The sequence below is a fragment of the Calidris pugnax genome, unplaced genomic scaffold, assembly GCF_001431845.1.
Source record: "Calidris pugnax isolate Ruff unplaced genomic scaffold, ASM143184v1 scaffold312, whole genome shotgun sequence".
NCBI lineage: Eukaryota > Metazoa > Chordata > Aves > Charadriiformes > Scolopacidae > Calidris > Calidris pugnax.
In genome coordinates, this window is record NW_015091046.1 from 334,191 (window position 1) to 361,842 (window position 27,652).

General features: G+C 60.2%; 4 protein-coding genes across 6 annotated transcripts; 3 read left to right on the plus strand and 1 right to left on the minus strand.

Annotated features, from left to right (window-relative positions):
• Positions 1-1,276: 1,276 nt before the first annotated feature.
• Positions 1,277-3,487, minus strand: LOC106896510 (keratin-associated protein 4-3-like). The gene is made up of 2 exons (XM_014956581.1): positions 2,845-3,487; positions 1,277-1,344 (listed from the first exon to the last, which is right to left on the minus strand). The coding sequence occupies exons 1-2, from the start codon at positions 3,485-3,487 to the stop codon at positions 1,277-1,279; spliced, it is 711 nt and encodes a 236-aa protein (XP_014812067.1).
• Positions 3,488-7,143: 3,656 nt separating this feature from the next.
• RPL38 (ribosomal protein L38) lies at positions 7,144-10,685 on the plus strand. Its single transcript, XM_014956582.1, has 6 exons — positions 7,144-7,207; positions 7,430-7,462; positions 8,271-8,331; positions 9,908-10,135; positions 10,225-10,347; positions 10,660-10,685. The coding sequence occupies exons 2-6, from the start codon at positions 7,460-7,462 to the stop codon at positions 10,683-10,685; spliced, it is 441 nt and encodes a 146-aa protein (XP_014812068.1). The 5' UTR covers positions 7,144-7,207; positions 7,430-7,459.
• A 739-nt stretch (positions 10,686-11,424) lies between these two features.
• Positions 11,425-20,844, plus strand: TTYH2 (tweety family member 2). Its single transcript, XM_014956584.1, has 14 exons — positions 11,425-11,453; positions 13,123-13,446; positions 14,804-14,915; positions 15,287-15,507; positions 15,607-15,702; positions 15,803-15,875; positions 15,990-16,059; positions 16,203-16,258; positions 16,350-16,442; positions 16,533-16,625; positions 16,721-16,863; positions 16,990-17,175; positions 17,312-17,390; positions 19,235-20,844. Exons 1-14 carry the CDS (start codon positions 11,425-11,427, stop codon positions 19,313-19,315), a joined length of 1,656 nt encoding a protein of 551 aa, XP_014812070.1. The 3' UTR covers positions 19,316-20,844.
• A 384-nt stretch (positions 20,845-21,228) lies between these two features.
• Positions 21,229-27,639, plus strand: DNAI2 (dynein, axonemal, intermediate chain 2). 3 transcript variants are annotated; one of them, XM_014956603.1, is made up of 12 exons: positions 21,232-21,725; positions 21,825-21,986; positions 22,100-22,224; positions 22,793-22,935; positions 23,580-23,693; positions 25,037-25,176; positions 25,425-25,547; positions 25,942-26,165; positions 26,430-26,565; positions 26,853-27,023; positions 27,132-27,356; positions 27,514-27,639. In XM_014956603.1, the coding sequence occupies exons 1-12, from the start codon at positions 21,543-21,545 to the stop codon at positions 27,532-27,534; spliced, it is 1,767 nt and encodes a 588-aa protein (XP_014812089.1). In that variant the 5' UTR covers positions 21,232-21,542; the 3' UTR covers positions 27,535-27,639. The 3 variants fall into 3 exon arrangements, with proteins under 3 accessions (XP_014812087.1, XP_014812089.1, XP_014812088.1); XM_014956601.1 differs by having other exon boundaries at positions 21,229-21,725; positions 27,132-27,574; XM_014956602.1 differs by having other exon boundaries at positions 21,233-21,725; positions 26,853-26,999; positions 27,132-27,574.
• Positions 27,640-27,652: the final 13 nt, after the last annotated feature.

Consider the following 27,652-nt stretch of genomic DNA (forward strand, 5'->3'; position numbering starts at 1 on the left):
CCCCCTTCATCCCCCCCTGCAGAGCCCCCAAAATCCCCCAAACTCCCCCCAAAAAGCCTCCGTCCCCCCCCTCTCGCCGGTGGCTCAGCCAAAGCAGCTGGTTGCTGTGGGGCTTTGGGTGGGTTTCAGCTGTCCTCGCGCTGTAATTGTCCTAATTAGATCTACATATTTTGATGAAGGTTTCACAAGGAAAAAAAAAAAAAAAAAGAGGCAGCAGGCAGGGGGAGATAATCGAATCGCAGATGACATTCCCATCACCCAGCCTCTCCGCACAGCCTCTGCTGCAGCCCAGTCGGAAAATTATGCATAAGGGGGGGGGGGGAGGAAAATTACCATAATCTTCCTCTGCAGGATGACACCAAATTCGGCTGGAGCTGCTCTGGGTGGTGGGGAGCCAGGCGGGCACCGCAGCTGCTCTGCCCTCCTCCCGGTGCCACCGTCGATGCCACCCCTGGGTGCCACCTGCTTGTCCCTTCTGCGTCCCACAGCCACCGGCGCCCACTGGGGTCCCAGCTCGGGACCTTTGGGGCCACCCACCCCTTGCAGCACCCATGGGGGGTGGTCCTGCCTGCATCCTGACAGCCCCTGGATGTGTGGGGCTGATATTTGCACCGCGGGGTCACCAGCCATGACACCCCGTGAAGGGAGGTGCAGGGGACATCGGGGGACACGACGCAGCACCTCACCCACTGCTCTGTACCCCTAATCAGGGCAAATCCCCTTTGCAGGTGGCAAGGGACAAGTGAGGGGAGCATCGGGGCATCACCTTCTGCATCCCCTGCTTGGGGACCACGCAGAATGAGGGGCCAGGACTTTTGGGGACTGGGCAGGATAAGGAACTGGGGTCCCCAACACCCAGTGGGTCCCCGTGGAGTCGGGCATGTCCTACCCCAGGCAGGGGGGGTCACCCACCACCCCAAACCCTTGTGCAGTGCCCAGCCCCTGGCACGATGGAGTTGGTGCCCACGGAAACACTGGGACTTGGCTCCTTTTTATCTCTCCAACTTCAGAGGGGGACCCCGGAGCCAGGCTGCGAGAGGGTCCCCAGGGGGGGCAAGGCTGGCACCAAGGGTGGGGATTTGGGGGGCAGGGCAGGTGGAGGACACTGTAATGAAATGCAATTAAGATGGAGTTCTCTCCCCGTTCTGTGCTGGTCTCCCCTGAGCTGCAGAAAAGCCCCTTTGGAGCCGCAGCATCCCGGGCCACCCGCTCACGCCATGCTGTGCCACGGAGCGTGAGGGTGCCCGCTCCGCCGGATAAATGGCACACGGTGCCATCACACGGGCACCCCGGCAGCAGGAGCACCACCAGCATCACCAGCTTCTCCCAATGCTCCCATGGGTGCTGGGGAGGGAGGAGGAAGGAGGGGAGCAGCCCTTTGGTGTCTGCCTCGCGCTGCCGGGTGGGACGCTCGGGTGGTTTCCCCCATCGTGTCACCTTCCCCTGAGCTCCCCGTGTCACCACCCGTCTCCTCCAAGGGACCTCACCCCACAGCCACCCTGGGGCTTTGCCCCACATGGCCACGTGCTCCCACAGCCCCACTGAGACCGGAACGACTCGTGACACAGGTGGCCAGACGTGGTGCTGGTGAGAGACGGGGGGACCCCCAGCACTTTCTGCTCTGCATCGCTTGGGTTTTTATATCCCCTCGGGTTTGGTGCCCTCCTGCCCTGTGGGGGGACACAAAGTGTGCCCAGCAATGGGGGACCCAGGTATTAAATGGCTTTAATACAACCCACTAACCCCCCCCTCCCGGCTCCAGCCCCTCCCAAACCCCAAAAACAGCCGACGGCAGCAAGACGGGAAGAGCTCCAGGGCCAGATGCTGATCCCAGCTCCCGTGTGGCCCCTCCGCCTGGGCAGGATCCGGCCCAGCCCAGCCCTAATTAAAAAAAATATATATTCAAGAGCTTCAAACGGCTCCCGATGCCTGCGGGGAAAACTTCCAGCCCCGTTTATTCTCCTTTTTCCTGCTCCAGCCACGCCATGATGCTGCTGCTGAACACGACCCCTCCCTGGCTTTTTCCCCAGCTCCCTCTGTGTGTGTGTGAGACCCCCTCCCCAAATTTACTCCCCCCTTTTCAGGGCATTTCCATGAAAACAGGCCCTTTTGTTTCTTTGGAATTCATCTGCCTCCGCTGCCTGTTCCCCACCTCGAGCCTGTGCCTGCCTTTGTCCTCCGCAAATAAAGAACAAAAGGGGAAGAGAGGGAGAAAATATGATCTCGCCTCCAAATGGGCTTCTTTTTTTTTTTTTTTTGCTTTTTTTTTTTTCCCCCCAAGTCGTCCATGAAGCCTGGGATGTTCTTTAAGAGCCCGGCTGATGAATGCGAGGGCATGGGAGCTGCCATTAGGAGTGAATTGATCGGCTCTCGGCAGCGCGCTGCCAGGGCCCTTCGCTTTAAAAACCCAGAAAGGAAGAAAGAACGAGAGCAAAGGGGGGAAAAAAAAGGAAGAAAATGCCAAGTGATTGGAAAGAGTTTTCTGTCCCTGTTAATAATAAACGCGGCCAGCAAATTGCACCCGCACTCCGGAGCAGGTAATCGCCATGCAAGGCCTTTCTTCTCTGCACCAGGGGGAAGAAACTGGAGTAAACAGGGGGAAAAAATCAATTTCTGCTGCGGTTTGTTCCCTGAATAGGGGAATCTCCCGGCGAACGTGTCCTTTCACGTCTCCCATTAACCCTGCCAGCTCCCCACCGCCGCCGCCCATCGCCTTCCCCCACAAACACGGGAAGAAGGACCCGAAATTTGGGAGAATGAAACAAGGGCTGGGTGGCGGATGATGGCACCTGGGATGGCACCGGGGGCCACACAGCTCGGGGACACGCCGCTCGGTGCACACACCTGGAGCACACGTGTCGGGCACCGGCGTGCACGGCTCGGGCAGGCGTGTCTCAGGTGTGCACCCCCGGGGCGTGCAGCGCTCCAGCTGCGGGCAGGGCTCCATCCTGCATGTCCCAGCCATGATCATCTCAGACATCCGTGTCTCAAGCTTGTACGTCCCAGCCACGCAGGTCTTGAGCTTCCACATCTCAGCTGTGCATGTCTCCATCTTGCATGTCTCGAGCTTGCATGTCCCATCCATGCACATCCCATCCATGCACATTCCAGCCATGTATGTCCCATCCATGCACATCTCAACCATATGTGTCTCCATCTTGCATGTCTCGAGCTTGCATGTCCCATCCATGCACATCCCATCCATGCACATTCCAGCCATGTATGTCCCATCCATGCACATCTCAACCATATGTGTCTCCATCTTGCATGTCTCGAGCTTGCATGTCCCAGCCATGCACATCCCATCCACGCATATCCCATCCACGTATGTCCCATCCATGCACATCCCATCCATGCACATTCCAGCCATGTATGTCCCATCCATGCACATCCCAGCCATGTATGTCCCATCCATGTATGTCCCATCCATGCACGTCCCATCCATGCACATCCCACCCATGCACATCTCAACCATGTGTGTCTCCATCTTGCATGTCTCGAGCTTGCATGTCCCATCCCTGCACGTTCCATCCACACATCACATCCATGCATGTCACATCCATGCATGTCTCAAGGTCACACTCATGTCCTTGCCCATCTTGGTCTGCCCTGGAGCTCGGCAGCCCTGAGGTGCAGCCACGCAGGGGGGGGTCCCACAGACAGCTCCCCAGGGAGCCCAAGGTGGGACCACACACCTCCACGGGCACATCACCCACATGCAGCCAGTGCATCACCGACCTGGGACAAGCCGTGCCTCCCAGGCTCTAACCCAACGTGGGACCCCAAATGGGTGGCTTTTCCCTGCTGGCTGCCCCAGGCTGGGGAAGGAAACCACCATCATTTTGGGTGTGCAGGTGCTGCCCAGTCACACCAGAGAGGAGATGCTCAGCTCCCAGCAGGACGTGCTGGAGCCTGGGGTGCAGAGTACCCAAACTGGGCACCAAACACTCCTGTAGGACACCCCAAGGCTGCTGTTGGGACCGGTCCAGTAGCTCAGAGCTCACCCTGACGTGGAGATGAGCTGCGGTTCCCCCTTCCCACACCACAGCTCTGTCCCTCCGCTGGGAAAAATGGCTTGTGACTCCGTTAAGGACAGTGTCATTATGCATAATAATAAAAGTACAGCTGTCCTGGTGTGTGTAAACATGGCTGGGACGGAGCACCCATCCGCACCCAGCCCCTCCAGCCCACTGGGATCTCGGGAGAGCACTGGGAGCCAGCTGTGGCTCACAGGGAGGGAGCGGGACTCGGTGCCACCACCAGCCAGAGGTCCCCGAGGTCACGGCGACGACCCAGGGCAGGTCATCTTCGGTGGCTGTTTAACTTTGGCTCAGAGCTGTGAGAGGAGGAGAGAGGAAAAATCACATCGCTTTTTTCTTCTTTTTCTTCTTTCTTTTTTTTTTTTTTTTTTCCTCCCCTGCCTCGTTGTGGCCCCCCCCTCCCCGCAGCCCCCGGAGCTGCCGCCGCCGATAAGGCGATAGCATCTAATCGCCGGGTGACACACACGTCTCACCGCCTGCCAAAAAAACTCCCGGGTGAGCTGACGGGGAGGGGGGGGCTGCCACCCATGGTGGCCAGGTCCCCGTTGTCCCCAGGGGGATGTCACCCTGCCTGGCTCAGCGGGTGGCACCCATGGGCACCCCAAGGTGCCTGGGGCCAGATCCGGCATCCTCCACATGGCTCCATCAACATCCACATCACTGGAGCCTCCCCAAGCTGTTGGAGGAGGATGAGGAGGAGGAACAGGAGGAGGAAGGCTCCTCATCAAGCCATTCACCAAATCCCATGCCGGGGAGGGGGGTGATGGTTCCCCCCCCCAGAGCCGGGGGGTTAAACACAACCGTGATCCCGGCACGGCGCTTCCCGAGCAGAACCAGAAAGATTTTTTAATATAAAACTGGTAGCCAGCGGGTAAATTAAGGATGCTAATTGAATTTCATTAGGCGGAGGAGCCGGGCCGGTGGGAGGCTGGGAGGAAATGTATTTGATGTGTTTTAAAAGCCGCAGTTTCAGAATGTGGTGCGTTTCTTGCTCTTTTTTTTTTTTTTTTTCTCTTTTTTTAATTTAAAGCCAGTCGTAAAAAGATCCCGTCTTTGAGGAGCTAATGACTCTCATGAATTATTTTTGTTGATTTATACGCCCGCTCGGCTTTTAAATAATATTAATAAAGTAAAAGTGAATCCGTTCCCAGGCAGGAGCAGGAGTGATGCTGCTGGGGGGGCACAGGGGCCGTGGGACCTGGCCGGGGGGGGGACAGCCATCGTCTGACCCACATGCCCCCCATATCAGGCTCTGAGGGGGAGGCCACGCTGCGTTTTGGGCTAAAACCAGGTGATTTTGGAGGTGGGCAGGGTGTGCCGGGGCCTCGCTCCCCTGGGCCAAGCATTAGCATTCGGGGGGGGTGCCGGAATGGGCACTTTTCATGCCGGTTTGGTTTTATTATGACGCAAAAAAAGCTCCCTTAATTCTCTGCTGTCGTTCTTCTGCGCCGGTGATTTACACTGTTAGTGTTTTAATTATACAATTCAGCACTCCTTAAAACATGAAAAACTGCTCAACTTTTGAAGCAATTAAAAGGCAGCGGAGTAGATCAGCCCATCAGAGATGAGATAAGTAAATCAAACAATTAAAAAACTCATTTGGTGGCAGGAGGGAGGGGGGGTGTGGGGAAATCGTCCCACCCAATAAGCCTCCCCCTCCCCAGCTGCGGGCTCTGTCCCAGTAACTGGGCTTAGAGGGATACTGGGAACAACTGGTGGGCTGCTGGCTTTGTCCCAATAACTGGGCTTAGTGGGATACTGGGAGCAACTGGTCGGCTGCGGGCTTCATCCCAGTAACTAATTTTAGTGGGATACTGGGAGCAACTGGTGGGCTGCGGGCTTCATCCCAGTAACTAATTTTAGTGGGATACTGGGAGCAACTGGTGGGCTGCGGGCTTCATCCCAGTAACTAATTTTCTGTCCCAGTAACTGGGCTTAGAGGGATACTGGGAACAACTGGTGGGCTGCTGGCTTTGTCCCAGTAACTGGTCTTAGTGGGATACTGGGAACAACTGGTGGGCTGTGGGCTTCGTCCCAGTGACTGGGCTTAGTGGGATACTGGGAACAACTGGTGGGCGGAGCAACTGGTAGGCTGCTGGCTTCATCCCAGTAACTGATCTTAGTGGGATACTGGGAGCAACTGGTAGGCTGCGGGCTTCGTCCCAGTAACTGGGCTTAGTGGGATACTGGGAACAACTGGTGGGCTGCAGGTGGGGAGGGTTGTCCCTTCCCTGGTGTCACCTACTCCTGCCCTTCCTCCTCCTCCTTCCTCTTCCTCGTAACTTAATTCCATCGCTCTGGGGAGCATCCCCAGGATTTGGGGTCTCCAGAAGGAGCCGGGGGGCACCACCGACGTGAGACACGGCCCCGTGCTCGTGTCCCCTCGCAGGCACGCACACGAGCGCTGCCAACAGCCATCCCCAGCAGTCATTAAAAGCAGAAGGTAATTAATTACCCATCTCCAAAACCACCACGGCTGCAAGATCAGGAATCAGCAGGTAATTAAGCTTTTGGCACCCAGCGCCGGCTGGGGCCACCCCAAAGAGGGTGCCCACGCAGCCCCCCTGCCCCACTGTCCCCCCCCACAAGTGTCCCCATCGCACTCGATGTTCCCCCCGGCCCCATCCAAGCACCAAAGCACCCAGAGCCCCCCGAGGAGCACCCCAAAACACCGCTCCTCCAGCAGGATGGGGACGGGGCCGAGAGGGACCGAGGAGGTGCAGGGACAAGGACACGATGGGGGACGGGGACGGGGGTCCCTCCTCCCCCCGCTATCCACCCCCAAGGATTTTTGCAGGTGTTTAGGGCGATTTTGGGGGCTTTGAGCGTGGCTGAAGCTCTCTCTTGTGGCAAAGCTGCTCCATTACAGCCCTACCCGAGCCCCCCCCCGAGAAATGCTGGGAGGCTACAATGCTCGGGAGGCTACAAACAGCCCGCCCGTCCTCGGAGGGATGGGGGAGGCCGGGAGTGCCCGGTGCACCCCGGGGTAGGGGGTGCTGAGACCCTGCCAACTCATCACAAGAGCCGCGCCCGCCATGGCGCTGGCGGCCCCCGCCGCCCTTTTTTGTCCCTCGGGCCGAGCCGTAGCGGAGGGGGCGGGGTTAAGTCCCGGATGCGGAAGTGCCCGCTCAGCTTCCGCTTTCTTCACAGAGGTATCGCTGTTGTGGGTACGCCATGGCGGAGCCGGGACCGGGGGTGGGGGGGGCCATCCGTGGCCGTACGGGGTTGGGCGGCCCCGGGGATGGGCCGGGGGAGCGGAGGGGACCCGGGGGGACCCGATGGCGGGCGGATGGGCGGGCGCGGGGCGGGAGCGGGGGAAGGTGATGTTGGGCGGCCGTTTTCGGGCGGTGAGACGGGGCTGACGCCATCTTGGGTTGTTTCTGCCGCAGGTTGGAGCGCTCTGAGGCCGGCCCGGAACCATGGTGAGGAGGAGGAGGAGGAGGAGGATGGCGGGGTGGGCAAAGGAGGAAGGCGGGAGGGCTTCCCAGCACCCCAACACAGCCCAGACCCCCCCCAGGGGAGGAAGGGCTCTCCCTGGCCTGGCTGCGGGGAAGGGGGATGCTGGGAGGGGGGAGTCTTGGCTGTGGCAGCTGGGGACCCTCACAGGGACCAAGGTGTGGGGTGGGGAGTGGGTTCTCGGCTCTGACACTGAGAGGGAGATTTAGACGAAATATTAAGAAGGGTGAGGACGGTGAGACCCTGGCCCAGGTTCAGCCTGGAGAAGAAAAGGTTCGGGGACACCTTAGAGCCCTTTCCAGTCCCTAAAGGGGCTCCAGGGGAGATGGGGAGGGACTCTGGATCAGGGAGGGGAGCCATAGGACGAGGCGGAAGGGTTTGACACTGAAAGAGGGGAGATGGAGCTGAGATGTGGGGAAGAACTTGTTTGGTGTGAGGGTGGTGAGAGCCTGGCCCAGGTTGCCCAGAGAAGCTGTGGCTGCCCCATCCCTGGAGGGGTTCAAGGACTTGGGGCAACCTGATGTGGTGAGAGGTGTCCCTGCCCAGGGCAGGGGGTGGCACTGGGTGGGCTTTAAGGTCCCTTCCAACCCAAACCACTCTGTGATTCTATGATCCAGCCGAAGGGTTGGTCAGATCCTGCCCTGTTCATCTAATACCAGACGCTCCCCTGGCCATAACCACCTCCTTCTGTTCCTTCCACCATTAACCCTTGGCAGAAGATACCCAAACCATTCTGTGATTCTCCATACGCTGAGTCTCAGTTTTGCCTTTCAGCCTCGCAAAATTGAGGAGATTAAAGACTTTCTGCTGACAGCCAGGAGGAAGGACGCAAAGTGTGAGTGCCGTGTGTGTCTCCAGGAGGAGTGGGGTGGGATGCTCTGGTGTGGGAGCTGCTTTTCCCCACCAGAGCAGGGCTGTGGGGCCACCTGTCCCCAGGGAGGCTGAGGAGCAACTTGGCTTGGGAGCCCTGAGGGGGGACACAGGGTTTGTGACATTTCAGGTGGCTTTTGCTCGGTGTTGACTGGGGTCGCTGCCTGTGAGCAGAAGCCACACTGGGCAAAGGGACGTGGTGATGGACCCCAGAGGCGAGGTCTGCTGTAGGGGGACCAGGGCTGGGCTCCCCCTCAGCCACGCTTCCTCTGGGGTGTTGTGGCCAAGCCCCAGCTGGAAACTGTTTGCAGATATCACCTTGTCTCTGCCTTGCTGTAATCTTTGAAAAGCTCGGTGGTGTCAGGCGCTGGGGATTGCTGTCAGAGTGACAAGTGAATCAGACTCGCCTTTTCCTTTGTTGCAAATACAAAGCCCGTTGTAATTGAAACACCAGAAATGCCTTGTCTCAGTATTTAACAACGCCTGAAGAGTTTTCCCTCTTCTCTTGCTTATTTGGATCCAGCTGTCACGGGGAAGAGGCGCTTTCCTTCTGGAGATGTTTTTATCGCTCGGGGGTGTGGGCGAGAGGGGGTAGTTAAACACCGAAACGCTGTTGGAGCTGGTGACAGCCCCTCATGAAGTGTTGATGCTCAGAAGGTTGGAGACAGACTGAGAGAGCTGGGGTTGTTCAGCCTGGAGAAGAGAAGGCTCCGGGGAGACCTTAGAGCAGCCTCCCAATATCTGAAGGGGCTACAGGAGAGCTGGGGAGGGACTCTTTGTCAGGGAGTGCAGTGACAGGACAAGGGGTAATGGTTTTAAATTGGAAGAGGGGAGATTTAGATTAGATATTGGTGTGAGAGTGGTGAGAGCCTGGCCCAGGTTGCCCAGAGAAGCTGTGGCTGCCCCATCCCTGGAGGGGTTCAAGGCCAGGTTGGAGGGGGCTTGGAGCAACCTGGGCTGGTGGGAGGTGTCCCTGCCCAGGGCAGGGGGGGTGGAACTGGAGGATCTTTAAGATCCCTTCCAACTCTAACCATTCTATGATCTCCATGCCTTTGGGCTCACTCTGTTCAGGATTTGGGTTGTGGGTGAGCTGAGACAAAACAGCCTTGGGGGGATGTAAAGGAGCTGGGAAGCTCTGGCTGCAGGGCACGGGAGCTGCCTTACGAGCTCCAGAGCAGCCAGTCAGTTGCAGAAGGTGACACAGGTAAATGATGAGCCCGGTGCGAACTGTCACGCTCCCTTGAAAATTTACAATGTGATAAATTTTCCACCTTGCTTGTCCTAAACTGCTGCTTCTGCGGAGCCAAAATACCTCAAAATAAAGCTGTTGGCTTTGGAAAACCAGCGCTGCATCTCCACAAGGGAGCAGGGCCCAGTCCCCTCGCTGGGACAGTCAATTTTTGGTGACAACAGTGTAGGGGGAAAAAAAAAAATAATAGTTTGGAGTTTAGTGCCGATGGGTGAGGCCAGGGCTGCCATCATCCTCCCAGCTCAGGTTTGGGGTCACCGCTGTCCCCCTGACCTGTTCCTTCGTCCCACAGCCGTCAAGATCAAGAAGAACAAGGACAATGTGAAGTTCAAGGTGCGCTGCAGCCGGTACCTCTACACCCTGGTCATCACGGACAAGGAGAAGGCCGAGAAGCTGAAGCAGTCCCTGCCCCCAGGTATCCCTTGGCCTCTGGAGGGAAGTGTCCCAGGTTTTTGGGGGGGCAACAGGCTGGATGGAAGTGGCCCCAGTGGGACACGAGCCCTGTCCCACCACGTGTCACGCCGATGGGTGAGGCCAGGGCTGCCATCATCCTCCCAGCTCAGGTTTGGGGTCACCGCTGTCCCCCTGACCTGTTCCTTCGTCCCACAGCCGTCAAGATCAAGAAGAACAAGGACAATGTGAAGTTCAAGGTGCGCTGCAGCCGGTACCTCTACACCCTGGTCATCACGGACAAGGAGAAGGCCGAGAAGCTGAAGCAGTCCCTGCCCCCAGGTATCCCTTGGCCTCTGGAGGGAAGTGTCCCAGGTTTTTGGGGGGGCAACAGGCTGGATGGAAGTGGCCCCAGTGGGACACGAGCCCTGTCCCACCACGTGTCACCCTGTTCTGGGCCACTCGGGTTTTGCTGTGCCTGGAACTGATGCTGGAGGAAATCATAAAATCATAGAATGGGGTGGGTTGGAAGGGACCTTAATGAGATGATGGTGATGATGATGATGAGGTGGTGGTGGTGCTCAGGCAGGGGGTGGGACAGCGAGGACCTTTCCAACTCCCAACCCTTAAACCCTCTCTTTCTTCCCCCCCCAGGTCTGGCGGTGAAGGAGCTGAAATGAGCCGTTCCTCTGTAGGTTTCTCCACGTTTGTTACAATAAACACAAACCTGAAGTGTTCCCTCTGTCACCTCCGTCCTTCCAGCAGCTCCTGCTGAGACTTTTGGGGTTCCTGGGGTTCAGGAGCCTCTTTGGGTCCCTGCCCCGGCGAGAGCAGCTGGTGGTCCCCATCCTTAGGGGGTGGGATGTCCCAGTGGTGGGATGGGAGGGGGGACGAGGTCTGTTTCTGGTGGGGCTGAGCGGAACATCTCCCATTGCCCTGGTGGGACTGGTGTGCACTGGGATGAGGTTTCCGTGACACTGGTGTCACAGCGGGGAGTTGTCCCCTCTCCTGCGGGGAGCACTGATGGGGGGACAGCTGGGTGTTGGGGGACAGAGAGGGGTCTGGAATGGTCACACGTGGCACTGTGTGGTGCCATTGTGGAGGTGACGGTGGTGCAGTCCTTGTAAGGGGGTCCTGTGCCCCTATATCGGGGGGGTGATGGGGTGTGATGTCCCTATAGGATGGAGGATGGGGTACAGTGTCCCTATAGCAGGGGGGTGAGAGAGGGGTCTGGAATGGTCACACGTGGCACTGTGTGGTGCCATTGTGGAGGTGACGGTGGTGCAGTCCTTGTAAGGGGGTCCTGTGCCCCTATATCGGGGGGGTGATGGGGTGTGATGTCCCTATAGGATGGAGGATGGGGTACAGTGTCCCTATAGCAGGGGGGTGATTAGGTGTGATGTCCCTATAGGATGGAGAATGGGGTACAGCGTCCCTATAGCAGGGAGGTAACTGTATATGATAACCCTATAGCAGGGGTGATGGGGTCCCATGCCCCTATAGCAGGAGGATGATGGTATGGGGTACCCCTATAGCAGGGGGAGATGCGATTCCGTGCCCCTATAGCGTGGAGGGGATGGGGTGCCCTTATAGTAGGGGGGTGATGGGATATGATGTCCCTATAGCAGGGGTAGATGTGGTTCAGTGCCCCTATAGCGGGGGGAGGAGGGTGGGGTGCCCTTATAGTAGCGGGGTGATAAGGCATGATGACCCTATAGCAGGGGGCATGGGGTGCAGCCCCCCTATAGCAGGGGGATAATGGGGTCCAGTGGCCCTATAGGAGAGGGAATGGGGTGTGGTACCCCTATAGCAGGGGGGTAACGGTATATGACGACCCTATAGCAGGGGGAGATGTGATTCTGTGCCCCTATAGCAGGGGTAGATGCAGTTCAGTGCCCCTGTAGCGGGGGGAGTGGGGTGCGGTGCCCTTATAGTAAGGGGGTGATGGGGCATGATGACCCTATAGCAGGGGGCATGGGGTGCAGCCCCCCTATAGCAGGGGGATAATGGGGTCTAGTGGCCCTATAGGAGAGGGAATGGGGTCTGGTACCCCTATAGCAGGGTGGTGACGGGGTCTGGTACCCCTATAGCATTTGGCTAGGGGGTCCAGTGGCCCTATAGGAGAGGGAATGGGGTCTGGTACCCCTATAGCAGGGGGGTGACGGGGTCCCCACGGTGTCCCACCGCCTCCCCCCCACCCCCCTTCTCCGCTCGGGGGGGGGTCACCCCTCGTTTTAGCGGTGCCGTAGCCCCCCCAGCATCGCGGGGCACCCCGAAATGAGGAGGGGGGGCAGCCACGGTGTCCCACCGCCTCCCCCCCACCCCCCTTCTCCGCTCGGGGGGGGGTCACCCCTCGTTTTAGCGGTGCCGTAGCCCCCCCAGCATCGCGGGGCACCCCGAAATGAGGAGGGGGGGCAGCCACGGTGTCCCACCGCCTCCCCCCCACCCCCCTTCTCCGCTCGGGGGGGGGTCACCCCTCGTTTTAGCGGTGCCGTAGCCCCCCCAGCATCGCGGGGCACCCCGAAATGAGGAGGGGGGGCAGCCACGGTGTCCCACCGCCTCCCCCCCACCCCCCTTCTCCGCTCGGGGGGGGGTCACCCCTCGTTTTAGCGGTGCCGTAGCCCCCCCAGCATCGCGGGGCACCCCGAAATGAGGAGGGGGGGCAGCCACGGTGTCCCACCGCCTCCCCCCCACCCCCCTTCTCCGCTCGGGGGGGGGTCACCCCTCGTTTTAGCGGTGCCGTAGCCCCCCCAGCATCGCGGGGCACCCCGAAATGAGGAGGGGGGGCAGCCACGGTGTCCCACCGCCTCCCCCCCACCCCCCTTCTCCGCTCGGGGGGGGGTCACCCCTCGTTTTAGCGGTGCCGTAGCCCCCCCAGCATCGCGGGGCACCCCGAAATGAGGAGGGGGGGCAGCCACGGTGTCCCACCGCCTCCCCCCCACCCCCCTTCTCCGCTCGGGGGGGGGTCACCCCTCGTTTTAGCGGTGCCGTAGCCCCCCCAGCATCGCGGGGCACCCCGAAATGAGGAGGGGGGGCAGCCACGGTGTCCTACCCCCTCCCCACCCCCGTGGAAGGGCTGCTGCACCCCCAGCTCGGTGTGACCCCGTGTGGGGACAGGGGACTCTTCCTCTTTCCTCCCCGTGTGACCGTCCCGTGGGGCTGGAGGTGGCCGCATCCTGCCGGGTGCCCTGCAGCATGTGATGGCCCGGGCACTGACTGTGTGTGTGTGTGTGTGTGTGTGTCCCTCTCCTCTTCTCTCCTTCCCCAGTCGCTGCTTTTCCTGGGCTTGGTGGCTGCCGTCTGCCTCGGCCTCAACCTCCTCTTCCTCACCGTCTACCTGATCTGCCTCTGCTGCTGCAAGAGGGACCAGGAGCCCGACACCAAGCGCCCCCACTCCTGCTGTGTCACCTGGATGGCCGTCACCGCCGGGCTCATCTGCTGGTGAGGACGGGGACCCCGTGCTGTCCCCTCCTCATCAAGGGGGGCTCGAGGGTCCTGCTATGAGTTGCTTTAATTAGATCCGTGCCATTAAATACGGGCCATCCCTGCCGGTGCTGGGGGAGCCCCGGGGACCGGCCACGGGCCAGCCCTGTCCCTGTCCCCCCCACAGCCGTGCCGCCTTCCCGGCTAATCCCGGTGGGGAGCGGGGCCGGGTCGCTAATCCCAGCCCGGAGCAGATGGCAGGCAGCAGCGTGACCCAGCTGGCAGGTCCCGTGTGCTCCCGGCCTTAATTACGACAGGAGCAATTAGACAAGGGGGAACCCTTCTTTACCCAGCAGCTTTCCAAGCCCGTCTCGAGTTTTGGTAGCCCGTGGCTAGGAGGATCCCCAGCTAGCCAGCCCACATGCCCCCCAGCAGTCCTGGCCCTGCGGGAGGGGGGACGGGATGGGACACGGGGCCCTTTAGCATGACCCGCTCGCCAGACAAAGGGGCTGGTTTTGCCTGGGCGGAGCGAGATGGCTGCCTGCGAGCCTTGTTCAGAGCAGGGAAATGGCACTAATGAGCTTGGTGTGCTCCCCCCGGGACCCCCCCCCTCCCCACCGCTCTTCCAGCCTCAGGGTGTCTGCTGGCAGGCGGCAGGGGGACCGTTCTGCAGCTCGCCCAGGGCTTTGAAACCCGCCTGACAGCTACACCGAGCCTGTTTGCAGCTGTTAAAGGCCAAATGTGGCAAATGGGCCAGTGTCTGTTGGTTTTATCGGGGTCTGCCGTGGGGAGGGGGCAGTACTGGGCATGCTGGGCACATGCCTGGCCAGGACAGGGGCACATCCCTCGTTGGACCTGGCTCCCATGTCCATCCTGGCTGTGCCCGCTGGCACACTGGGTGCCAGGGAGCACCAAAGTGGCTGCGATGAGCTTGCCACGGGGCCTGGAGTGGCCACAGCACGGCCCCAGCCCATCGCCCGCCTCCCTCCCGGGGCTGAGCCCCAGGAGCAGCTTTAATCGGGAGCGGCGGTGCTTCCAGCGGATTCCCCTAATCTGCTCTGCCCGGCCCCTCCGCCCTCAAATCTCCTGGGGTTTGGCAGGAGGAGCTTCAAACCCACCATGTCCGGCCCGTGGAGCAGCTCCAGGCTCGGGAGTCCCCAGGTCCTGTGTCACCATCATGTCCCCATCACGGTGCTGTCCCTCTTCCATCTGCTTGGCTCTGTCCTGCCGTGGGTGGAGGTCCCCTGAAACTGGGATTCTCCTGGGAGTGTCCCCTGTCCAGCTGGTGTCCCCCCAAGGCAGGGCACCATGTTGGGGTGAATGTCTCCCCCCGCACACACCTCTCTCTGACTGGGGGTCCCCTCTCTGCCCGCAGCACGGCCGTCGGCATCGGCTTCTATGGGAACAGTGAGACCAACGATGGGGTCTACCAGCTGCTCTACGCCCTGGACCACGCCAACCACACCCTCACCGGCATCGACTCCCTGGTAGGGTCACCGTCCCCCCCACACTTGACCCCCTCCTTCTCCCCCGGGATCACCTCGATTTCCCCATCCCAGGTTTGGTTAAAGCACTGGGGAGGGGGGCTGGAGGGACCCGGGCGTCCTGCGCTGCCGGCCGAGCCCCCGGGGCGGCCATGCCATGGCTGAGCACGGGAGGGTGACGTCACCCCACAGAATGGGGCCTTTGTGGCCAGAAAAGAGCTGTCCCAGAGGATGGATGTGGCTGGAGCACGTGGGGTTGGTGTGGGGCCGCTCTCCGCGGGGGTCAGCATCCCGTGGGTGGGGGGTGAATGGCTACCAGCAGGGAAGCCCCCGGTGCCACCCCGGCGAGACTGACTGTCCCCATCATTCCCCAGGTGGCGGGCACCACCCTGCAGATGCAGGTGGGCTTGGAGCAGCACTTGGCCAGGCTGAACGAGGTGCTGGCCACCCGGGGGGACTACCTGCAGACCCTCAAGTTCATGCAGCAGTTGGCCGGTGGCATCGTCCTCCAGCTCTCGGGGTTGCCCGTGTGGCGAGGGGCCAGCGCCGAGCTGACCGAGCTGGCCGGCCACGTCTCCTACGTGGAGTATTACCGGTGAGTGGGGCCGTGGGGTGGCACTGGGCGGCCGGTGGGGGGGTTGTTGGGGGGCGAAGTGGTGGGCAAAGCGTTGACAGAGCCTTCCTCTGCGCCCAGGTGGTTGGCTTATCTCCTCTTCTTCATCCTCGTCCTCACCGTCTGCCTCCTGGCCTGCCTGGGGCTGGCCAAGCGCTCCCGCTGCCTCCTCACCACGTGAGTAACCCATGGCCGGGCTCAGTGGCACTGGAGCTGCTGGGGAGGGGGGGGGACACACAGTTGGACCCCCATGGTGTGTTCACCCCTCTCCCCGCAGGATGCTGTGCTGTGGGCTGCTCACACTCATCCTCAGCTGGGCATCCATGGCTGTGGACACAGCGGCGGCGGTGGTGAGTGGGGCTGGGAGGGGTGGGTTGTTACTGGTCATGCTGGGGCAGAGCTGGGGACTGCGGGTGCCCATCCCCTCCTCCCCAGGCCCCACCATGTCCCTTTTGTCCCCACAGGGCACCAGCGACTTCTGCGTGGCTCCAGATAAGTTCATCATGAACCAGACGGAGAGCGACATCAGCGCAGGTGAGGGGCACGGCGTGGAGATGAGGGACCCCAGTGCTCCCCCAAAACCTTTGGTGGGGGGTCCAGAGCTCCCCACTGCCCACCCTGTGCTCCCCTCCATCCCCATGGGACGCTGACACCGGTGTCTCCCCTTTGCTTTGCAGAGGTGGTTCACTATTACCTGTACTGTGACCAGAGCCTGAGCAACCCCTTCCAGCAGGTATGGGGGAGCCAGCACCCCACTTTGTGCTGCCTGGGGTGGGGGGGTGACCCCGGCAGCTCCGTCACCGCTCCCTGCTCCCCCCTTGCAGGCTCTCACCGTCTTCCAGCGCTCCCTCACCACCATGCAGATCCAGATCCAGGGCCTGATACAGTTTGCACTGCCTCTCTTCCCCACCGCTGAGGTACGGGGTGAGGGGAACTGGGACCCTGGGACCCCCCACTCTGCTCCCCATCTCAACCAGTGCTGCCCTAACCCCCCATTTCTCCTGCAGAAAGACCTACTGGGGGTCCAGCAGCTCCTCAACTCCTCTGAGACCAGCCTGCACCAGCTCACGGCCATGCTGGACTGCCGGGGGCTGCACAAGGTGAGGGAATGGGGAGGTCCAGGATAAGGGTCTGCAGCTCTGGGGGTCACCCCCCCACTGCTGCCAGCCCTGCCCCATCCCTTCTCCTGCGACAGGACTACCTGGACGCCCTTATTGGCATCTGCTACGATGGGGTGGAGGGTTTGCTCTACCTGGTCCTCTTCTCCTTGCTGGTGGCCGCCTCCTTCTCCACCATCATCTGCGCCACACCACGGGCCTGGAAGCACTTCACTGGCAGGTGGGTCTGCCCCCCCAGCCCCTGCCTTCACCAGGGGGGGCACGGGGCGAGTGTGTGGCACCAGCTGGGCACGGGGAACTGCCTTTGGGGCCAGGGGGGTGAGCACTTGGTGCCTTGTCCCCGCAGGGACCGGGACTACGATGACATGGACGAGGAAGACCCCTTCAACCCGCAGGCCCGGCGCATCGCCACCCACAACCCGGCCCGGGGGCAGCTCCGCAGCTTCTGCAGCTACAGCAGCAGCCTGGGCAGCCAGAGCAGCCTGCACCCCCCGGCCCAGACCATCTCCAACGCCCCCGTCTCCGAGTACATGTGAGACACCACCCCATCCTTCCTCCAGGTTCATCCCCCCACCTCGGGGATGAAGCCTCACCCCACACTGGGGGCATGGGGATGAAGGTGGGGGTCTTGCCGTGCCCCCCAACTCTGACGGGGTCTCCCCCTCCAGGAACCAAGCCGTGCTCTTCGGTGGGAACCCTCGCTACGAGAACGTCCCCCTCATCGGCAGAGGTTCTCCTCCTCCCACGGTACGGTGGACACCCGAGGCCAAGTCCTTCTTGTGATGCCCCACGGGACTAGGGGGGGATTAGCCGGGTGGCCAGGAGCCCCCCTGCTTCACTGGAAAGCCACTCACCCGGGTGGGGACAGGGACGGGCGAGCTCGGCTCCCTCCTCCTGCCCTTGCAGAGGACATGTCCCAGCAGCGAGCGCGTCCCCCCTGCCTGTCTCACTAACCCAGTTCCTGGCCGGCCCGTGGGGGCTGTGGGGAGAGAGAGGTCACCAGCCACGTGCTCGGAGGAGACCGAAATAGTCTTCCCTTCAGCTGCTCTTCTCTGCTTTTATTTCTTATTTATTCCGACTTTCAAAGGACACTTTCCGCTGCCGCCCGTGCATGTTTACATTTCCCCGCTGTTTGTTTAAGCTCACCCTGTCTGTTAATGCCTGCTTTATTTTCTTTTCGTTTCTTTTTTTATCATTATTTTTTTTTTGCATCAATTATTTTGGAGCTAAGTTGCCCATCAAGAGTAAGTTCAGCCACTTCCTTCTTCCTCCTCCTCCTCCTGGGGCAGCAGCCGGGTTCCCATCCTCCTTCCCCTCCTCGGTGCCTCCCTCCACCCTCTTCCCCATGGGGCTGGTTTAATTTTTTGGGGAGATCCTGGAAGGCTTGGGGTGTGGGGCACAAGAGGGGTTGGATTTACAGCTCCTGTGTGCTGGGATCCCCATCTCCATCACTTTCTCGGCGTGGTTTTCCCCCTTCCCTTTCTGACAGCGTTTAATCTGCTTCGATGCCTCCATCCGAAGCAGTGATGTCCCCCCTGGTTTGTCCCTCGTGGGCATGATGGTGGCACCCCGGTGTGGCTGGGGACGTGGCTCCGGGCACACTGCTGTGGCAGGGACACCACGCTCACCTCTTCCGGGGAAGATTTTGGTGCCATCAGGTGAAAGCGTGGCGCCGCGCCAGCGCAGGAGCCTCTAATCCGATTGCGCAGAGCTGGCAGCTGGCGAGGCTCTTCCCTGGGGATGGATGAACTGGGGAGGGAGGGAGGGGGGGGAATTAATTTGAGCGCTTCTCCCCGCCCTGAATGGTCTAATTTAACCAGGATTCAGATCCCCGAGGAAGGACTTTCACCCTCCAAAATAACAAACTCGGAATAATCTTCCTTAATGCCTGGCCGGGGTGCCCCTCCCTCCGCAAAATGATGGAGAAATTTAATTCTGCAGCATTGGGGGGGCTGAGGTTTTGCCCTGGGCTCATTGGTACCCCCTTCCCGGTGCGTCAGGGGGACCTTGTCCTGTTCAGCCTGTGGTGGCTGTGGGCACAGGCACCCAGTGAGCCCGTTTGGGTGTAGACAGGGAAGATCAGGGGGCAAAAACCAGCTCAGTTGCCGCAGAAACTGGTCCCAGCCTGGGTGTCGGGGCTAAAGCCCACCCTGCTCCATCTCTGTGCCAGCCCAGACGGTGCCTGCGGTGCCACCGTCCCCTTGAGGGGAGAGGGGAGCTCGAGCCCATCCCAGTGTGAGTCCCTTGGGATTGGACACATCCAGGCTCAGTGACTGGGGCTGAATCTGCTGCCGGGCTGGAGTCGGGAAGGTGGGAGATGAAGGGAAGGGGCAAAGCAGAGTTTGAGGCACTTGAAGTGTCTTGTCTGGAAGGGGTCTCTTGTCTTCCAGCCCTTGACGAGGCTGGGACCAGGTTCTGCCCCCCTTCCCCGTGGCAACCTGGCAGATAATTGGGGAATAATACGGGTGGGATGCAATTTTCCCCTCTCCATCCTCTGGCAGCGCGTGGGGGAGCAGGGTTGGATCGGAGGTGGCTGGTGGGGGATGCCGTGGGTCGGGGGGTACGCTGACCCCCCTGTCCTCTCCCCGCAGTACTCCCCGAGCATGCGAGCCACCTACCTGTCCGTCACCGATGAGCACATCCGGCCCCACGGCACCGAGTTCCCGGCCTAAGGCGCTCGCCCCGAGCAGCTCCCGGGAGGAGGAAAACGCCGGCGGCGGCTCTTTAATGCAAACCAAAGACACCTGGAAAAGATGTGGTGGGGAGCCCGGCAGCAGCCAGAGGATGAGCCCCCGGCAGTGGGGAGCCCCCCCTTCGTGCTCTGCCCACCCTCCTCTCCCCCTCGGCAGCTTCTGCTCGGTCTCAAGTCTTCCTTCCTTATGGCTGATGGTGACTCCGGGGCCAGACGTGGCACCGGGAAGCCCCGGAGATGCTTCACTCCCCGGCATCGGCTTCTCCTTTCCCTTCCCATCTGCACCAGCTCGGGGATGTTTTACGCCACGGAAGGGAGCCTTCCCCAGCTCCCTCTGCCTGGAACCACCAAACCTGGGGGCAAGGGCTGCCCTCCCCCTGGCACCAGCCCCTCGGGGAAGGGGTCCGGGTTCCTTCGCTCCCGTAGCAATGCAGTACCAACCACTAGTGATCCCATGGGTGGCTTTGCTGCCTCCCCCCCCTCAAATGCTCCCCTCTGCCATGCTCCCGCTCCGCACGGGCAGAGCTGGCTCCCCGTGCCCCCCATCGCTGCTCCCCCCCCCACCCCACCTTGGCCCTGGGTTTGGAGGCTGTAGAATTAGGGATGTTTTGGCCTTGCTGGATTTCCTTTGCTTGGCTTCTGGGTTTTATTTTCATGAGTTCTCTGCAGGGCAGGGGCGCGGTTCGACTTGCTGCCTCTGCCCCGGTGTGGTTTTACTGGGCTGCTTGTTGGTAGCCAGTTTTTGGCTAGTTTGTAGGGGTTTATTTTGGTGGTTTGGCTCCCTTGGGTGGGCAGGCCGGCAGCCTGCGCTGGGGTGGGCTCCCCGCCTGCTGCAGGACAGCCCTGGGGTAACCACAAATCCCCTGGGAAGAGGGTTAGGGATGACTCTGGTGTTCCTGAGGCAGGATGTGGTCCCGGGGAGGGCATGGTCCTGCCGTCAGGCTGGGACGACTCCAGCTCTCGTAGCCACCTTGGGCACCACTGCGGTGGCTTATCCGGGGTTTGCTCCAGGGGTCTTTTTCCCTGTGAATGGCTGTACCTTGCTGCGGGTGAGCGAGGGCTTTCCCTCTCTGATTGCAATTAGCAGCCTCCTGTGCTGCCGGTGGTGGTTCTCCATCCCTTCCTCCCTGCTTTGGCTAACAGTGCTGTGGCCTGGCAGCCCCCCCGGGGTGCCAGGCTGTCCCCCTCGGGCCACCTGGGGGGTCTTACTTGATAGCAGTGACTCACTGTGTCTTTTAAAGATAACTTGTACATACCCTCTGTTCCCCTAACGCCGTCTGTCCGTGTTATGTGTGACTAGCATTATTTGCTATTGGAAACTTCAGGGGACTTTTTTTTTTTTTTTTTTTTTTCCAGCTTTTAATGTTTCGATGTAACGGTACTGGTAGAAAAGAGCTGTTTTTAAAACGCATGTTGAACTAACCTCATTAGGACTCCGTCTAGGAGCTGGAGTCCGGCCTGATTTGTATGTGCCCTTTGGGGAAAACGACAATAAACACTTGTACTAAACTTATCTCCTCCCTGCGGGCGTCTGGGGGTCTGGCGGAGGCCTCTGGGGCCCCACAGCAATGGCTGCGGCCTTGGGGGCTGCTGATGCCGGCCACATGGATGGCCTGGCTCCCTCAGGAACCTGGTGTGGTCCCACAGGAATCTCTCCTGGCCAAGGGCTGTGGCTGGAGGGGTCGGGGGGAGCAAGGAGGGGGCTCCACCATGGGCTGTGCTCCCCTCCCTGAGGCCCTGGCTCTCCCAGCCTGCTCTCCGCCCCCCCACCACCAAGGCTGGGGCTGGCAGCAGAAGGCATTTCTCCTTCAGGAAGCCGCCGCCCCAACCCCCTGTGTTAATCGCAAGCTCCCTTGGTTTCAATTAGCCCCCTAATTGCAATTAGCCAGGTTTTCCCCTCCCAACATGGCGGCAAGGGGCGGCCGTCACGTGACACCGCCGCCTTGCCCTTCCCAACATGGCGGCAGGGTCATGTGGTCGCCCCTCAGCCGTTGCCAGTCAACGGCAGACGCGGTCCTGCCGGTGGCTTCCGTTGAGGCCTCACCGGGGGAGACCAGGCCGCGTCTGGAGGCCTGGGTCCTCGGCAGGAGGGCGAGGGGTTGCCCTGCCGCGGTGGGTGCCCCCCCCAGTAGTCCCCGACCCCTTTCGGGGTCCGCTCGTAGGTCTGTGGGAGGAAGGGGTGCTCGCTGCCCCCCGCGAGGGCCGCCATGGAGATCAAATATGTCTACACACGGAAGCGCAGTGAGTTCGGCCGGCCCTGCAACTTCTCCGACTGGCCGGCCACGGTCAACGTGGACATCCCTCCCGACCCCAGCATGGCCAGCAACTTCATCCTGAGGAACCCCGTGGATAGCTCCGTCCAGCACACCAGCGACATGTCGGAGCACGAGGTGAGGGCCGCCCTCCAGGTGGTCCCGGGGAGGAAATGTGGTATTTTGCACCTTTTCGGCTCAAACTCTTGCCCTGTTTCCTTTGTGCCAACCCCCCAGGTCAACACCGAGCCGGTGGAGGTGGAATCCTGCGGTGTCAACCACGTGGAGGGCGGCTGGCCCGAAGACATCAACCCGCAGGATATGGAAAAAACCACCCGCTTCAGGAAGAAAGTGGAGAAAGACAAACACTACATCGACACCATCGTGCACCTCGGCACCGTAAGACCTTGCCCGTCCCCCTCCCTCCCGCTCCCAGACCCCCCTTGCCCACCCGCTGCCGGTTCCCTCGCCTCAGCAGCTCCCCAGAGGCACGGCCTGTGCTTTCCCCGCAGCTGATGGAGCACTGCATCAAGCAGAACAACGCCATCAACATCTACGAGGAGTACTTTGGAGAGGAGGAGGAGACGGCAGAGGTGGAAGATGAGCCCCCCTCGGCAAAATACATCGATGTCATCAGGTAGCATGACCAGCGGGGCTCGCCAGGCTCTCCAGATCCACAGCACGTATTAAGCTGCTGTTAGAGGCAAAGAAAGTGGAAAATGCAGCAGCTTTAGGGTAGTGCTGGATCAGGTTATGGATGAGGAGACCTGCTGCAGCCCCTCTGCTCCCTTTCTCCATCTGTCTCTCCCCTCTCTCCCCTCCACCCCACCCAGGCACTTTGGAAGTAGGTACCACCATCTGAGCATCTTCTAACAGTGCTTCAGATGAGAAATTATTTATTTATTTGTGATGCCTCAGAGATTATTTTCAAATGTCAGGGGCTGTTAGGTCATTTCTAGAAGTCAGGTCCAGTAACATAATTGGATTCTTAGAAACGCATCACTGGAAAGACTTTATTAAATCACCAACTCTTCTCCCCCCCACCCAACTCTCCAAGAGAACCATTTCCTGCACTCAACGCTCAAGGGCTGCAGCTTGTTTTAATTGCAATTCCCACAGTTTCCTTTGGGAGACAGTCATCCCGGGGCCGGGACAGAGCTGTTAGCGAGCTAAACATCTTTCTTTGATGTCCTGTTATCAAATAGGGATCCCAACGAAACCAAGAGGACGGCCACACATCTCTCCTGGCACCCTGACACGTGCAAGAAACTGGCAGTGGCTTATTCCAGGCTGGAGTTCCAGAAAAACGCGAAAGACATGAGCTTTGACTCGTACATCTGGGATCTCGGTGAGGGGAAGGGAAAACTCACCAGTCAGTCATGCTGCCACTGCGGAAGCACTTTGTGTCTTCAAAGCACGTAACGAAACCTCACAGCTCTCCAGAGGGGGGTGAACAGGGGTTGGGTTTCTGCTTCGCCCACAGATCGATGCAGAGAAGGGGAGAAATGGGACCTGAAAGCTGGCCAACAGGTGGAAAAGAACCACTAAAATCCCACTACATGACTTGATGAGCCAGAGCACTACAACAGGCAGCTGAGCCACGCTCCTCTTACGTGGTTCTTGTCTTTATATGGTTCACTTGTGCTTGATTAAGAAAAAAAAGAGGCAGCACAAGCCCAGGCTGAGAATTACACTCTTCTGTCAAAAGCTGCCTTAAACCTGGTGTATTTTGGAGTGAAAGACACAAAGAAGAAGGGTCAGGGTGTCAGAGATTGAGGCACCAGGGGTCTGTCCCCAGGCTGGCAGGTTCTTTTCCCTGGGTATGGTGAGACATCCTGGTGGCAGGGCCAGCTCACCAGCTTCTCCTCATCCAGCATGGCTAGGCACAGAGGAGCAGGGTGCAGTGGTTTCGGGGGGGCTAGTTTTGGGGCAGGGGTGCTCACCCTCCAGCCTGCCTTTGCATTTTGCTCTTTACTCCTCCTTTCTCGGCAGAAAACTCCAACAAGCCGGAGCTCGCTCTCAAGCCGTCATCCCCTCTGGTGAGACTGGAATACAACCCCAAAGACTCACACATCCTGCTAGGAGGATGCTACAACGGGCAGATGGGTAAGGAAGAGGGATTAGGCACGAGGCCATATTAATGAGACTTCATTTTAATTCGGCAAGAGCCTAGTTCCAGCACTGGAACACTCACAAATGCTGTAAAATCATTAGTGCTGCCGCTGGGAATATCCCGAGCTGGCCAGAAACTCTTGACCTGGGGAGGACGGGCATGTGTTCACCTGAACAGGTAGCCAGGGAGGGGAGGAAAGTGTCCCCGGGAGCCCTTTGCAGGCACTTGGGGCAGCGAGGACCTGGCAGGGATTGCTGGATCAGACGTTGGAGCAGCACACGGGCTGTGCTCCTGCCTTGCCCACGGCCTCGTATCTTCGCGTGCCAAAATCCCAGGAGAGTGGCTGTCGTTGCGTGCACTGAATTGTTCTTGTGCTGTCGTTCCAAGCACTTGGAAAAGGGCCCTTCTTTGCCAGCTTCATTTATGGCTCTGTTGTTTACTCGGCCACACGAGCCCTTTGATTTAATTGCTCTCATTTCAATGTTTTCCTTGCTGTTGGCAGCAGCGATCGGACCTGACGGGGCGTGCATTACGGGGCTGTTCCTGCACACGAGGCAGGTGATGGAGGGGAGGGATCTCACCCCATCCTTCTTGGGGCTCCCCAGGCGTGTGGCACGGGCCCAGCGGAGCACACGCCGTCACATCCAATTGCCTAATTAGAAGTGAGCGGGAGGGAGCCCCTGCATCTCGGTGCCACCACGGCCCGACTGCCTGACCTTTGCTGAACCACGGCCAGTCCTGCGTCGTGGCTTGTCCCCTGCCACACGTCAGAGGCAGAGATAGGGAAGGATGGATGCTGCCGTCCTCAGGGGACCTGCCTTCGTTAGCCAGAGCCCTTTGGGGATGCAGGAGGGAGTGCAGCCGAGGTCAGGTCACACGGGCTGGTTTTTAGAAGTGTAAGAGCCGCTGTTTGGAAGCTGACAAGGGGTCTGGGGGCTGCTTAGACCATCTCTGGTCCTGCTGCAACCCCCCTGTGCAGAGCAGGGGGCAGCCAGGGGGATTTATTGCCTCTGGGGGTCATGGTGCATCTGCTACAGAGATGATTGCTGAAGAACTGCTGCAGCTGTTTAATGTTACCACCCCCTAGCTTCGTTTGCAGAAGGTGCAAATTGCGTTTGGGCTCAGAGTGGGCATCGCTGGGAGTGATCTCAGCCGCAGGCTCCCAGCCCACGGGGTGCTTATGGGGCTGGGAATTGCGGGGAGGGGGCTCCCAGTGAGGTTTGCTCCCTGTTCTGGCTTGGGCAGTGGGGCAGCACCTCCTCGGGAAATGCACGGCAAGCAAAGGAGCTGGGCAAGGGAGAGGGTGCAGATTTTGACAGTTCCTTTTCCTTCCCAGCTTACTGGGACACCAGGAAAGGGGAGCTGCCCGTGGAGGTGTCCCACGTGGAGGTCAGCCACAGGGACCCTGTGTATGGAGCCATCTGGCTGCCCTCCAAAACGGGCACCGAGTGCTTCTCGGCCTCCACCGACGGGCAGGTAAAGGGCAGGGGCAGGGAAAGGTGCCAGGAACTCCCATGGGGACCCCCCTGACAGCCCAAAAGAGCTTCCCCTGCCTGCCCTGCCCCTCGCCAGCCATGGCAGCATGGGAACCAGGCTCCCGGGCTGGCAGCAGGGGCTGGATGGGGCAGCTGCCTGGCTCCAGGGCGCTCTGCCCCCCAGCACTCGTGGCTGAGCCAGGAGCAGCCCCTTCCCTGTGGCCCCCTCCCTCTGCTTGTCCCCTGCAGGTCCTGTGGTGGGACATCCGCAAGCTGTCTGAGCCCACCGAGTCACTGGTCCTGGACATCACCCACAAAGGGCTCCTGGAGAACGCTCTGGGTGCCCGCACGCTGGAGTTTGAGCCCACCATGGTAAGTCCTTGCCCTGACATCAGGGTCACCTTCCCCACACACAACCAGTGCCCTGGGCAGGAGCGTGAGCCAAACCCAGCGGGGTGGGCAGCGCTGGGTCACCCCCCAGGCAGGGCTCCGGGGGCACAGCACAAGCCCAGAGTGACCCAGAGCACTGTGCTGCCGCTTGCAGCATGTTCCCACCCATCTTTAAGAATCAGGAGTTGATGTTCTCCCAAAACACAGGGTCTTGCTGGCATTTTGGTTTCTAAATCCCCCAGAGTCCCAGGGCTCCGTTCTCCCCAGGCTCCCCTTCTGCTCCGACAGCAAAACCCTTTGCTGCCCCGCTGTCCCCTGCCTGCGCTGCGGGGTCCCCAACCTGCTGACGGCTGCTCTCTCCTGCTCCCACCCTCAGCCCACCAAGTTCATGGTGGGCACAGAGCAGGGCACCATCATCGCCTGCAACCGCAAGGCCAAGACACCCTCCGAAAAAATCACCAGCATCTACAGAGGCCACATTGGACCCGTCTACGCGTTGGCCAGGAACCCGTTCTACCCCAAAGTCTTCCTCACGGTGGGTGACGGGACTGCTCGGATCTGGTCAGAGGAGATCAAGGACTCATCAATTATGCAGACCAAGTAGGTGTCAGTGCTCCTAAGTTTGCTCTGCAAAAAAAATCTTCTTTTTTGTGGAAGAGCGTGTCTGGTGACCCCGGCAGGGTCTGCTCTGCTCAGGTCAGGCAGGAGGTGGTGGGGATGGTCACCAAGGGCGAGCGGTGCCAGCGTGGCCATGGGTGCTGGAACGGAGGGTGCCCATGCCATGCTGTGCAGGCAGCAGCCATGGGACCAGGAGGAAGGAGGCCACAAGCCCATCCCCACTGCGTCAGGTCTGTCTGCTGGCAGGTGCCACCTCTCCGACCTGACGGACGGGTGCTGGAGCACCGTGAAGCCATCAGTCTTCTTCATCACCAGATCGGACGGGACCCTGGACGTCTGGGATTTCCTCTTCAAGCAGAAGAACCCCTCTCTCAGCCTGAAGGTGAGGTCCCCAGCAGCTTGGGGTTCCTCACCCTGGGAGGGGAGCAGGGGCTGCCCCCAGCCAGCGCTGGCAGTGGGGTCCTTGGCAGATTTGGGACAGGGGACAGAGCTGGGGGTAAGCTCTATCAAGCAGCAGCCGTCCCCTGAGACATATCTGGAGCCCAAAATTTTGCACGTAGGCTCCTGTTGTTGGCAACCATGTGGATTTGGCTCATCTTGCCTCACTTCCCCCTTGTGGGGCATCACGTCAGGGCTAAGTGCCACCACCCACCCGTCCTCCCTCCCCAGGTCTGCAACGAGCCCCTCTCCAGCCTGCGCCTGCAGGACAACGGGTGCATCGTTGGCTGTGGCTCCAAGCTGGGCACCGTCACCCTGCTGGAAATGTCCTCCGGGCTCTGCACCCTCCAGAGGAACGAGAAGACCCTGGTCACCGCTGTACGTCCCGCTTTGAGCCACCAGGTCACAGCAAAACCCTCAGCATTGCTGTGCTGTCCCCGGACAGGGCATGCTGTCCCCCCCCGGGGTCCCCTGTCACCCTGCACCCCTCGTTACCCACCCCTGTCCTAGATGTTCGAGCGGGAGACGAGGAGGGAGAAGATCGTGGAGGCTCGGCGCAAGGAATTGCAGCTGAAGAAGCGTGCCAAGTCAGAGGCCCAGGCGACGGAGGTGAAGGAGATGCTGCCAGAGGATCCCCAGGAGGTGCTCAACCGTACCCGCCAGGAGTTCTTCAAGGTCATCGAAGCGGAGAGGCAGAGGAGGACGGGGGCAGAGGCTGGGAACCGGCTCAGCGAGGTACCAGGGGTGGCACGGACCTGCACCTGGGGTTGCTGCTCCGTGGCTGATGGTGGGGTGAGGCTGCTGCCCCCCAGCTCAGCTGGGCTCCTGGGGGTCTCTGCCCCCATGGGGTGGTGAGCAGAGCACCCCACACAGCTCCCTGACCCCACACCAGGTCTCTCTGCAGGAGCCGTAGCCAAGACAGGACCGGTGGGTCACACAGAACCCCTCACAGATGCTCCTTGGCCCTTTGGCCTCTTGATTTATTTATTTTTATTCTTTTTTTTTTTTTTTTTTTTTTTTGGGAGGGCATA

What these genes read in the sequence shown, in the direction of transcription:
- LOC106896510 (XM_014956581.1), bottom strand. Translation starts at nt 3,487, where the DNA reads ATGGAGACACACATGGTTGAGATGTGCATGGGTGGGATGTGCATGGAT. An exon ending in GCCCGACACGTGTGCTCCAG is followed by an intron (nt 1,345 to 2,844) that starts GTGTGTGCACCG and finishes CTCCCTCCCCAG; the next exon opens with CACCCATGGGAGCATTGGGA.
- RPL38 (XM_014956582.1), top strand. An exon ending in CCTGTCCCACCACGTGTCAC is followed by an intron (nt 10,136 to 10,224) that starts GCCGATGGGTGA and finishes TTCGTCCCACAG; the next exon opens with CCGTCAAGATCAAGAAGAAC. An exon ending in GAAGCAGTCCCTGCCCCCAG is followed by an intron (nt 10,348 to 10,659) that starts GTATCCCTTGGC and finishes TTCCCCCCCCAG; the next exon opens with GTCTGGCGGTGAAGGAGCTG.
- TTYH2 (XM_014956584.1), top strand. Translation starts at nt 11,425, where the DNA reads ATGGGGTACAGCGTCCCTATAGCAGGGAG. An exon ending in TGAGCAACCCCTTCCAGCAG is followed by an intron (nt 16,259 to 16,349) that starts GTATGGGGGAGC and finishes CCCCCCTTGCAG; the next exon opens with GCTCTCACCGTCTTCCAGCG. An exon ending in GCCCCCGTCTCCGAGTACAT is followed by an intron (nt 17,176 to 17,311) that starts GTGAGACACCAC and finishes CTCCCCCTCCAG; the next exon opens with GAACCAAGCCGTGCTCTTCG.
- DNAI2 (XM_014956601.1), top strand. Translation starts at nt 21,543, where the DNA reads ATGGAGATCAAATATGTCTACACACGGAAGCGCAGTGAGTTCGGCCGG. An exon ending in CGGCCTCCACCGACGGGCAG is followed by an intron (nt 25,177 to 25,424) that starts GTAAAGGGCAGG and finishes TGTCCCCTGCAG; the next exon opens with GTCCTGTGGTGGGACATCCG. An exon ending in GTCCCGCTTTGAGCCACCAG is followed by an intron (nt 27,024 to 27,131) that starts GTCACAGCAAAA and finishes CCCCTGTCCTAG; the next exon opens with ATGTTCGAGCGGGAGACGAG.